Raw genomic sequence first — 12,550 nt, forward strand, 5'->3', positions numbered from 1 at the left:
TCTAGTTCCCTGACCAGGGATCAAACCCAGGCCCTCTGCATTGGGAGCGCGGAGTCTTAATCACTGGACCACTGGGGAAGTCCCTAAAAAAGAAATTTAAATATTTATTTTATTTTATTATTTTAAAATAAATTTATTTATTTATTTACTTATTTTTTTGGCTGCGTTGGGTCTTTGTTGCTGCGTGCAGGCTTTCACTAGTTGTAGTGAGTGGGGTCTACTCTTCGTTGCGGTGCACGGGCTTCTCATTGCAGTGGCTTCTCTTGTTGCGGAGCACGGGCTCTAGGTGTGTAGACCTCAGTAGTTGTGGCTCGCGGGCTCTAGAGCGCAGGCTCGGTAGTTGTGGCGCACGGGCTTAGTTGCTCCGCGGCATGTGGGATCTTCCCTGACCAGGGCTTGAACCTGTGTGCCCTGCATTGGCAAGCGGATTCTTAACCACTGCGCCACCAGGGAAGTCCATAAATGTTCATTGTAAAAAACCACTTTCATCTGATTCTAATTCCAGTTGCCACGATGGTGGCAAATTCAGTCTCAGTCACTTATGAGCATTCCTCTCCTCCTCCTTAGGGGTTTTACGTAATAGTGCAAAACATTCAGGAAGGGCCCTCTGGTCTTCAGTCCACATTGGTCACTTCCTGGAAGATCTGCTGCAGAGCTGACAGCCTCCACACTGTAGCTTGAGTCTGTCTGCTAGCTGGAGCCCTGGCACTGAGGGTCCAATCTTTCTGCATGTATCATGTAGCCCTTCCCCTCCAAAATCCTGTCACTGGCCTAGGTCCCTCTGAGGAAAGCGCTTGTGGGGTTCCTGCTGTTGGAGGAGTCCCAAACCACTTTCCTCTTCCAAGTCTCAGAAAGCCCGATTTTGCTTTCATGGTACTCCAGATATATTTGTCCAACCCCTCCCTTTGCTGAGAGTTTCCTCCATGCTATCCTCTTAGCTGTTGGACTCAGTTTCCTGGAGGTGGAAGTAGAAAAGGGAATGCTGTGTGATTTTACTAATTCACTGTGTGAGAGAAAAGACATCAAATATGCTTCAAAACAGACTCACAGGGAATTCCTGGCAGTCCAGTGGTTAGGACTCTGCACTTTCACGCCTAGGGCCCAGGTTCAATCCCTGGTGGCCAAAAAAAAGGCTTTAAAAAAAAAACAAAACACACTCACAGGTGATAGAGAACAAACTAGTGGTAACCCTTGGGTGGGTAGGGTAGGGGCAATATGGGGGGGGGAGTGGGAGGTACTAATTATTGGGTGTAAGGTAGGCTACAAGGATGTATTGTATACCACAGGGTATATAGCCAATATTTTGTAATAGCTGTAAATGGAGTGTAACCTTTAAAAATTGTATAAAAAATGCTTCCAAAAAAAGTTCAGTGTTTCCCAACGTTATCCATATCCACTTGCGTCAGAGTCATTCAAAATACTTGCTAAAAATGTTAAATTCTGATTCTATATCCAGACCCACTGAACCTGAATCTCTGGAAATGGGGCTAGGAATCTGGTTTTTAAATTTTTTGGTGTCTTAAAACAATGCTTTATTATTTCTCATGATTCTTTGGGTTGATGGGGCCATTCTGCTGATATAGCCTGAACACACTCATGTGTTGGCATTCAGCTAACAAGTTGATTAAGGGGTGGGCTCAGCTGAGACAGCTTAAATGGCTGATTTTTGTCCACTGAAAAAAAATGCACAAGGTGAGAGTTGTGAGTTGTTTTATTTGGGGCAAAATGAGGACTATAGCCTGGGAGACAGCATTTCAGATAGCTCTGAGAAACTGCTTCAAAGAGGTAGTGGGGAAGGTCAGTATATATGTGATTTTGGTGAAGGGGGAGTACACGCAATCAAGCACATATTTTTTGCAGAAGTTTTCTGCTAGTCTCGTGAAGATTACTGTTAGTCATGAGGAGCAGACGTCACCATGAAGGATTTTAGTGCTTTTCTAGATTCGAGGAGATGCAAGAATTGGGCTCATAAAATTGTCTCCTGAAAATATCTATCTGAAGACCTGTTCTGCCAGTTTTTCCCAGAGCACAGAGTGCCTCATTCCTGATCTCCAGCCTAACTCCTTTCAATGGGTGTTGAAGGTCAGCAGCTGCTGACTTTCATAATTTGATCCTTGTAGAGGTAGATGGCAAATGCCAATTTGTAGGTGACATCTTTAATCCCAGGCTTCTTCACAGCATCATGAAGCGTTCTAAGATGGTTAAGATGGAAACTTCAAGGCCTCTTGAAGTCTAGACGTAACTTGCACAGTATCACTTCTGCCACAATCTGCTGGCGAAAGTAAGTAACAAAGCAAGCCAACATTCAAGGTGAGGAAGACACTCCACGTCTGGGCAGGAGGGAATCTGCATTTTCTTCTTTTTTTTTGGCCGTGCCGCGTGGCTTGCGGGATCTTCACGTTCAGGGATTGAACCTGGGCCCCGGAGTGAAAGCGCCAGGTCCCAACCACTGGACCGACAGGGAATTCCCAGGAATCTGCATTTTTTTAACATAGCCTTCTCAGTTGACTCACGCACACCGGGGTTAAGTGTGAATTGTTCATTTCACATATATGTGTACAGAGCTGTGTCCCTTTGCATTTGCTACAAATCTGTATTGCTAGCACTTAAATTTATATATATGTAAATGTTTTGTTTCTTTCAGAAATTTCTGAAATAGTAATGTGCTTAGGTACTATATGGAGATAGAATCACCGGAGCTCAGAATGGTAGCAGTTTGTGAAAAAGAAGGAATTTCAGGACCTTGAAAGGTGAGTAGGCATTGGAAGGAAGGGGGGTATCTTAAGTGGGTGGACCTGGCATGATCACAGATGTGGGCTTATACCAGTAGGTTTAGGGGTCAGTGCCTGGTGCACAAGACTAAAGGGAATGGTTGAAATGGTTGGGGATGGGTTATGGGTATGCGAGAGTGACACGGTGAAAATGACATCTCACCATGACCAGTTTGTCAGTTGCAATGGCAGTTAAAAATGAGTAGCTAACAACACTGCATAGAAACCAAACTCATAATTCGAAAATGCCGGAACCTCTAGCCAGCGACAGTTGAGGCGAATACTATTTTAGAACACATAGAAACAAAAACAGTGTACATTGTCCTGATCACTGAAGAATTCGCTTAAAAATCAGATCCCCCCACTCCCACTCCGCCCTGAGCCTTATTAAGATAAAACTGACATACAACAATATCAGATTCTTAGTAGTGGCACAAACTTGGGATACTACATATCGTACCCCCAATCACCGTCTCTAGGCCTCGGTCCACCGCCTGTTATTTATGTATTGATTACTATGTGCCAAGCGCTCTGCATGTATGTGTATACACTCTCTCTCACTTAATCGGCCAGATTTCTCTACAAGGTAGAGTGTATCATGCCCATTTTACTGGTGAGGAGGAAACTGAGCCTTAGAATGGATTTGCCATATCACAGCCTGGAGGCTGCAAAAATGTAAATCTGGGGCTGGAACAGAGGCTGCGCCGGAAGTGGGGGGGTGGGAAACGAGTTCCGCGTGATTCAGGAGGGATCCACGGCAAAGGGAAGGGAAACGTGAAAATGGTGATTCGGCCCCATCTTCCAGAATTCTGCAGGTCCTTACGACGAGTTTAGAAACTTCTCTTTCAGACGACGTGTCTCTCTTAGGCGCCTTTCCAAAATCACGGTATCTGATTGGTGAGATTAGAGGGGATGGATGGTCCTGATTGGTAAATTGGACCTCGAACCAGGCCTACGCCCCTAGGGTCGGGCGAGGAGTGGGTGGGATTTGAAATTGAATCCCCCGTTTCATTGGTGAAAAGAAAACGAACCAGGAACTATTAGGAAGCGTAATTGGTTGTTGCCAAGAGCCGCCGCTGGCCTTATGGGCCCGGATTACGGAAGCCGGGGTGGACTAAGCGCGAGGTCTACCTGCAGGAAGTTGGCAGCGGCAACCGGGATAGCGGTGGAGAAGAGGTACCTCAGGCCCATGGCGACTGTGGAAGCAAGTGGCAGCGATGGGAAAGGGCGAGGGGTCGAGACCTGCGTCACGTATTACCGATTGGAGGAGGTGGCGAAACGCAACTCCCCGAAGGAGATTTGGCTGGTGATCCACGGGCGAGTCTACGATGTCACCGGCTTCCTTAACGAGGTGGGGCCCGGGAGGTGGGCGGCCCCTGGGAGCTGCAGCGGCGAGGGTGGTCGGGCCCGGAAACGCTGCTAGGGTGTGTGTGGGAGGGAAGTGAGGCCTGGCTGAGGGCGAAGAGGCGTACGGAAGGGAGCACGACACTCCGAGACGGAGATTGGGGGGCCTTAGGTGTGCATGCATTTCCAGCCGTCACTAAACTCTCGTGTGTTCAGTAATACCATGCCTCCGTCACATATTGAGCACTTACTGTGTGCTTGGCTAAACTCTGAGTCACCATTATGCCCACTTTACGGAAAGGGAAGCTGAGCCTCAGGGCCTCTCACCTAACAACCTAGAGCCATTCGAACCCAGGTCTGAAAGCTCCAAACCTCTGCTCTTTCCACTATGCCTTCTGAAGTGATACCATTTTTGCTTTTCATTTTCTTGAGAAGAAGCTGAGATGCCTCCTCCTTTCCCCCCATTATGCTGCCTTTCTTTTTTCTATTTTGAGTTGACCTTGAGTCCAGAGGTTATGAGTTGATTTTTTTTTTTTTTTTTTTTTTTTTTGGCCATTGACTCAGGTTCTGTCACCCTCTTTTGTAAATCAAGCCTGTTGTATTAGGGTTTTTTTTTTTTTTTTTTAGGTTTTACAAGTTCTCAAGACCCTGGTACAACTGAGTGATTTTTTTTGTTTTGTTTTGTTTGCAAGGAAACAGACTTTCAATTTGTTTAACTCTACTGAGGTGTAATTTACGTACAATAAATTGTGCCCATTTAAAATGTACAGTTTGATGAGTTTTGACAAATGTATTCACCCATGTAATCACAACTCCAATTAAGAAAGAGCATTTCCATCACCCTAAAAAGTTCCCTCTTGCTTTTTTGCAGTCATTCCCCTCACTCCCAATCCCTGAGGGTTTAGGATATTTTAAATGCTTATTTATTTATTTATGGTGTGTATTATTTTATTTTGAGTAATAGATTAACAATCTTATGGTTAATTTCTTGTACGTTTTTGCATAATATAACTCTACTATAACTGAGAAAAAGTTTTATTTCTCTTCGTTCTCTTTCTGAAGCAAATGTACTAGTAAAATTTGTTTTCTACTAATTTGGGGCCTACGGGATAAAGCTCTACATCCTGATTCATAAATCTATAAAAACTTTTAAAACGTAAAGTTTCCCGAAAAGGACATTGTTTTATTTTATTATTTTTTAAATAAATTTTTTAAAAATTTTATTTATTTTTGGCTGCGTTGGGTCTTCGTTGCTGTTCGCCGGCTTTCTCTAGTTGAGGAGAGCGGGGGCTACTCTTCCTTGTGGTGCATGGGCTTCTCATTGTGGTGGCTTCTCTTGTTGCGGAGCACAGGCTCTAGGTGCGTGGACTTCAGTAGATGTGGCTTGCGGGCTCTAGAGAACAGGTTCAGTAGTTGTGGCGCACGGGCTTAGTTGCTCCACAGCATGTGGGATCTTCCCGGACCAGGGCTCAAACCTGTGTCCCCTGCATTGGCAGGCGGATTCTTAACCACTGCGCCACCAGGGAAGTCCCTTTTTTTTTTGGTCCCCCCCTTTTTTTTTTTTAAGGACATTGTTTTAAGTAAATCTTTCTAGTGGCCAATAAGTTAACATCTTAGAATTTAGTAACTTCTTGTATTTGTGGGGTGTATGGCATTTATGCTTTTAAAAGTGCTTTCCCGTTATTTCAGCCTCAAAATAACTAGTTGAGAGTAAGTTGGATAGTAGTGAGCCTTATTTTAACAGGGATATAAGAAACAGGTTCAGAGAGATTTTGGTCAGACAGTTGATTAGTGGCAGGGTGTGCTTTAGATAAATACCTTGGTTTCTCTTGTCTACACAGTATTACTTTGGAATTCTAGACTTAGGTATGTCCTTTGAGGTATGCCTCATAATAAGTTTCAAGTGTGGCTTGTAGCATGCATGGTAAAGCATAGTTCATAATGGGCCAGTAATGTTTTTCATTTGTGGTTTCATTTCCCCCCCAGTTTCTTCTTGATTGATTCAGAATAGATAATGAACTTGGAAGGAACACTCAGTGCGTGTAGTGGACATTAGTTTAATCTTGAATAGTGGTTGCCAGCCTGGTTTACCACATGCTGATGGAGCCAGAGACATCACAGGTGTGCCAGGGGCGGCCCTTCAAGCTTGAGTTGCCAATCTTTACCTGCAGTTAGCCATTCTAACTTACCTGTTCCAGCGTCTCTGTCCCTGTGTTCTTCTTCACTCCAAGTCTAGTCATTCATTCACTTACTCATTCAAATATTTATCAAGTGTCTACTAAGTGCCAGATACTGTTCTAGGTGCTGAGGATGCAGCAGCGGATAGTTAAACATTTATGCCCTCGTGGAGATTACCATCTATGGGAAGCAGAAAATAAGCAGAGTAAATAACTAAAATATATGCTATGTTAAGTGCTAAGGAGAAAAATAAAGCAGAGAAGAGGTAAGTGCTGAGAAGAAAAATAAAGCAGAGAAGAGGGCTGTGGACATGTATGGGGTGAGGGCGTGAAGATGAGGGGTTGAAATTTTAGGTATGATGGCCAGAAATAGCTTGATTAAGAAGATGACTAGAATAAAGGCCTTCTGTTAAGGGAGCTGGCCATGTGGATATCTGCAGGAAGAGCTTTCCTGGCAGAGGGAGCAAGTTCAAAGCCCTTGAGGTACAAGTATATCTAGTGTGTTTGACGAACAGTGAGGGAGGTTATGGTGGCTGGAGAGTATTAGATGAGGTCAGCATGATCAAGGAGGGGACAGGTCAAGTACAGCTTTTGTGAACCTCTGTTTAGAAAGAAAATCACATAAAAATGGTTACAATATCTTACGACATTGACTAAAACATATCAAAGTGCATCTCTCTTAGCAAGGGTAAGTATGTTTTTGTGAACCTTTGTTTCACAAAGCATGTTTTTGTGAACCTTTGTTTCAGTTAATATTCTTGTTTTCTTACTGTATCACAAGTGAGAAAAGTTTGGAAGCCATTGTTTTATGTATAATTAACCATTTCTGAAAAGAGTAATAAGCTTAACACATAGTGCTGTTTTAAAGCTTTCTATGTAATTTTTAGTGACTGTTGGCGTAAGTGGGAATACTAGGTTGTAGGGAAAAACAATACAGAAGGGAAGAAAGTAAAACTCTTTAAACCCCAAGAATTTGTTTGAATCCTTCTACATCTTCCACGCATATACCAATGTATACAGATATGTATAAGTAGAAATAGAATCATAGTATTCCTTAATTGAATTAGAGTGTCTATTAATTGATTTGGTTTAATAGTAATAGTATTTCTTGGGTGCTTATTATTCTGACGGCTTACATGTAATTTCTTTTTTAACCCTCCTAACAACCCATTTTAGAGATTAGAAAACTGAGGAGCAGAGAAATAACTTTCACAAAGTCATAATGTTAAGTGGTACAGGTGGAGTTTGAACTCAGGCAGTCTGACCAGATAACCTATGCCCATTACATTAGGATTTGCCTCAATTTTTTTTCATGGCTATAGAGTATGGAATTAGGTCTGTTTTACAACCACCTTCTTCCACATCTTAGATATAATTTGGAAGGATTGGGAATGTGATAGAGGGAAGTTAGAACTAGTACCTTTTTTCTGGAACCCAGGTAATTTTTTCATTTTTTGAATAGGTCATACGGGTACATTGTGAAAAGCCTTCCTCCCATCTGCCCAGGTCGACCTCCTCCTAAAGTTAACTACTGTTGTTTGTGAATTCTTCCAGAGTTTTGTTTTGCACATACAAGCAAAAGTGAATGTAGTTCCTCCCACTCTTTTTTTTCACCCATAAGGTAACAGCATACAATACTCGCTGAAATATGCCTTGCTTTTTTCATGTAACTGTATGTCTCAGGAGTCTTTCCATATCCATACCTGGAATACTCCTTTATTCTTCATAGAATTTGTTGGACTGATTATAATTTATTCAAGCAGTCTCATATTTATAAACATTTGGGTTGTTAGTAATATTTTGCTATCTAGGTTTTTTTCCCCCACCTAAGTCAACTCTATTGAGATCTAATGTACATACAATAAAATGTACAGATTTTATATGTGGAGTTCAGTGAGCTTTGAAAAATGTCTCATCTGTGTAATCACCATCACAATCACTGTATAGAACATTTCTACCATCTATGTTCTCATACAACCACTGATTTGATTTCTAACACTGCAGAACCGTATGTATTATTTGTCTAACGTCTTTCACTTAACATATCTGTGAGATTCATCTATATTTTTTCTGTGTATCACCAATTTATTCCTATTTAGTGCTTCTTATTTCATTGTAACCATACTAAAATTTAGCTGTTTGCCTGTTGATTGACACGGGTTGTTTCCAATTTTTGGCTATTATGAATAAAGCTGCTATGTACTTTCATGTACAAATCTTTGTGTGGACATATGTTTTCATTCCTCTTGGGTAAATAGCTAGGAGTGAGATTGCTGGGTCATATTTTTTTGTTTTTGTTTTTAAGCAACTGCCAGACCTTTTCGCAGTCGCACCAGCAATGCATTAGTTTTCCAGTTTCTGCACATCCTCATTGACACGTTTTGTCAGTGATTTACTTTTAGCCGTTCTAATGGGTGTGTGCTGGTATATAATAATGGTTTTAACTTGCATTTGCCTGATGACTAATGATGTTGAGTATCTTCATGGGCTAATTGGCCATTTGCATGTCTTGTAAAGTGTGTGTTCAGTCTTGCTCATTTTTAATTGGTTTGTTTTCTTATTATTGACTTGAAAGCAGTCTTTATATATTTTGGATGCAAGTCCTTTCAGAAATATGTATTGCGAATATTTTCTTACAGTCTGTATTTTGCCTTTTCATTTTCTTAAGTGTCTTTTGAAGAGAATTTTGGTGATATATATATATATATATATATACGCACACGCATATATATATATATATATATACACACATACATACATATATATACACACACATTTGGTGATATATATATAACACATTTTAATGGCTGGGTGTGGGCTTTGGGGTTCAAGAGTCTTGTTTAGTTTCCTACTTTACCGTAACCTTGGGCAGTTGTGCTCTGTAAAGGCCTTTCCCATCTCTTCAAGGGAGATAATAGTACCTACTCCACAGGGTTGTTGTTGAGACAGTTGATTTAGGTAATTCATATAAAGACTTATCATGGTACCTGGCATAAAGAGCTCAGTAAGTGTTAGTGGTTATTTTTATTAATAATAAAAAATTGTTTCCTGTAGCATCTTTTGAGTGCTTACTAACTAGCACATGCTCTGAAGATTTAAAGGTGAATTAGATGCTTTGGCCTTGCTGGGAGGATGAGATCTGTGTACAAGCAATTGTCGTGCAAGGTAGAGTGGTCTTGCCTTTGGAAAGATGGAGAATGCAGGCTCTGTTTGGTGCCACGCTAGGGTACCCCTTGAAAGCTTCAGTGTCTAACTAATAACAATTCTTACTGGATTTCTCCAAGGCTGGTCAAAAGAAAGTGCAATTTGATTGTTATCTAGCTTGTGGAATTACCAAATCTGTAGCAAGTATGCTTTCTTTCCTTGAACGGTCTCAAGTGGTTGGTCCTAGGGAAGGCTAGAAATAAGATGAGGCAAAATTTAACCTCCAGCACTGTCCAGGTGAGCTGCCCTGATCACAAATCGACCTTGGTTTATTCATGCCAGAGAGGGAGAGAGGGCAGGTGGGCGGGAAGGAGGGCAGAGTGAGTGCCCCCTAGATCTCACTATGTTCCAGGTTCTGTGCTGTGTTCAGGAATACAGCCATGAATAAGACAACCATGGTCCCTGTTCTTAGGGAGCTTATAGTCTAGTGGAAGAAGTAAGATATTAAATAAATAATTGCAATTGTGATAGTACCATGAAGATGCCTAAGGAATTGTGAGAATCTGTAGCAGTGGTACCTAATATAGTGGGGATAAGGGTATGTAATCTGGTGGGAATAAGTTATGTTTGGATCTGCAGACCTGAAATTCAGACCGTGAGCAATTGTGACTGCCAAGGTTATACCATTTCTGGCAGCCATCAAGTTAACCTCTCCTAGGTGACACCCCTGCCTTACTAGGTTCTTTCTAATCCAAATGCAAATACCTATGGATCTGCACCATTTCCTGCTGTTCACCACCCAGGTCTATTATCTTTCTCTGTGTTGTCAGACCGTTTTTTTAGGAAGTAGTTTTTTTCCTCTCCAAAACTTTCACATCCATATCTTATTTTGATGAGGTATTCTGCTAATCTGTTTGGGTAGGCTGGCCTAATTTTGCAGCTTCCATGATCTTAATGTTTCTAGATTTCATTTTCCAAGTCAGGTGATCTTTAGCATATCCCTTTTGTTACATTTTTATTACATCAGCATGGAATTTCCATTCACAGAGAATTTGTGTAATTTTTTCCCAGCAAGATTTTTATTGTGTAACTGTTTGTCATTCTTCACATTCTCCTCTTTTCTGCCCATCTGTCCCCTATCCTTTCCATAGAATTAGTAATCTGGAAGTATTATTTTCTGTTAGCAATTTGTCCTCTTTCTTTTCTATATTAAAACATAAAGTTTCTGTCCTCCTTTCAGTAATACTTAGTAAATGAACTTAAGGAAAAGCCAAGAGGCTTCCCCTGCTCCCTACCACAAGCCAAAAGGCTTCCCCTGCTCCCTACCACATGTTCCGTGGACAATTGACCGACTAAAACCCGTCCCAAGGGGACATTACAAAGTTTCCTTTGTATCTGTAAAGTATTTCACTTGATTATTGCTGGACTGAGATAGAAATGAATCGATCACAGGCATTGTTTCATCAATTGAAAGTTTATGATCTTGGTTGCCATATAGTTTATTTGAAATATTTATAGTGTTATATAATTGCTTATGCATTAAAAGCTGAGACAAGATCCATTAGTCTTAAAACACAAAGGCTGTCCAGTTCAGAAGAATCGTTTTTGCAAATTCATATGTGATTTAAAAGCAAAGCAGATTCTAGAAAAAATGGGAAATGTGTACTGCCTTATATTACGTTTACTTAATAAAAACAGGGAGAAACTTATGATTGTCCAATAGATTTGAGTAGCACTGATAACCAACCAATCTAGGTGACTGAGGATAACCTCCAGACTCCTTGGTCTTATTTGTTTTGTTTTGCTGTGATTCAGACAAAGGTAAACTTTTGGGCTTACGTTAATTATAGGTATGTAAACCTAGCTTTTTTTGTGTGTGGGTAAAATATATATAACATAAAAATTTGCTATTTTAACCATGTTTAACTGTACTATTAGGTGGCATTAATCGCATTCACAGTTTGTGCAACCAACATCACTGTCTATTTCTAAAACTTTTTCATTACCCCAAACAGAAACTCCGTAACCATTAGGCAATAACTACCCTCTCATCACTCTTCCCAAGCCCCTGATACAACCTCTAATTTACTTTGTGTCTCTATGAATTTGCCTATTCTAGCTACCTGATATAAGTAGAATCATACAATATTTGTCCTTTTGTATCTGGCTTCTTTTACTTAGCATGGTTAGGTTTTTAAATTTTTATTTTTATTATGGTAAAACATACATAACATAAAATTTACTATTTTAACCATTTAAAACCATTAAGCGTAACATTAAGCGTACAGTTCAGTGGCATTAAGTACATTCACACTGTTGTGTGTCTATCACTATCAACTGTTTCTAGAAATTTTTCATCATCTCAAATTGAAACTGTACCCATTAAACAATAACTTCCCATTGCCACCTCCTCCCAGCCACTGGTAATCACTGTTCTACCTTATGTCTCTGTGAATTTTACTGTTCTAAGTACCACATGTAGATGGAATCATACAGTATTTGTTGTTTTTGTATCTGACTTATTTCACTTAGAATAATGTCTTCAGGGTTCATCCATGTTGTAGCATGTATCAGAATTTCACTCCTTTTTAAGGCTGAATAGTAAGTATTCCATGATATGTGTATACCACGTTTTGTTTGTCTGTTCTTCCATTCTTCAGTGGACATCTGGGTTGTCTCCACCTGTTGGCTATTGTGAACAATGCTACAGTGAACATTGGCATACAAGTGTCTGTTTGAGTCTTTGTTTTCAGTTCATTTGGATATATACCTAGCAGTGGAATTGCTGGGTCGTATGGTAATTATATTATAATTAGATATTTGAAGACACTCCAAACTGTTTTCCACTGCAGCTGTACCATTTTACATTCCCACCAGCAATGGATGAGGGTTCTAACTTCTCCATGGAACACTTGTAATTTTTCTTTTTTTCAGTCATAGCCATCCTAGCAGGTGTAAAGTGGTATCTTTTTGTGGTTCAATTTGCATTTCCCTAATGACTAATGATGTTAAACATCCTTTCATGTGCTTATTCGTTCTGTGTATCTTCTTGGGAGAAATGACTATTCAAGTTTTTTGCCCCTTTTTAAATTGGATTGTTTGTCTTCTTGTTGT

The 12,550-nt window shown here is 40.6% G+C and overlaps 2 protein-coding genes across 3 annotated transcripts in view; both read left to right on the top strand.

Moving 5' to 3' along the window:
- Positions 1 to 2,778, top strand: part of NIP7 (nucleolar pre-rRNA processing protein NIP7) — a 67,970-nt gene extending 65,192 nt beyond the window's left edge. The window contains exon 5 of the mRNA XM_082436175.1: positions 2,645 to 2,778. Coding sequence (XP_082292301.1) covers positions 2,645 to 2,659 — 15 coding nt within the window. The 3' untranslated portion in view covers positions 2,660 to 2,778. The remainder of the gene's footprint in view (positions 1 to 2,644) is intronic.
- Positions 2,779 to 3,847: 1,069 nt separating this feature from the next.
- CYB5B (cytochrome b5 type B) overlaps positions 3,848 to 12,550 on the top strand; it is a 33,637-nt gene continuing 24,934 nt past the window's right edge. For both annotated transcript variants that reach the window (XR_014256454.1, XM_082436171.1), the window contains exon 1: positions 3,848 to 4,122. Coding sequence is in view for 1 of the 2 variants with exons in the window: in XM_082436171.1 (XP_082292297.1) it covers positions 3,856 to 4,122 (267 nt within the window). In the remaining variant the exon portion in view is untranslated. The remainder of the gene's footprint in view (positions 4,123 to 12,550) is intronic.

The sequence above is a fragment of the Balaenoptera physalus genome, assembly GCF_965194825.1.
Source record: "Balaenoptera physalus genome assembly, chromosome: 19".
NCBI classification, from domain to species: domain Eukaryota; kingdom Metazoa; phylum Chordata; class Mammalia; order Artiodactyla; family Balaenopteridae; genus Balaenoptera; species Balaenoptera physalus.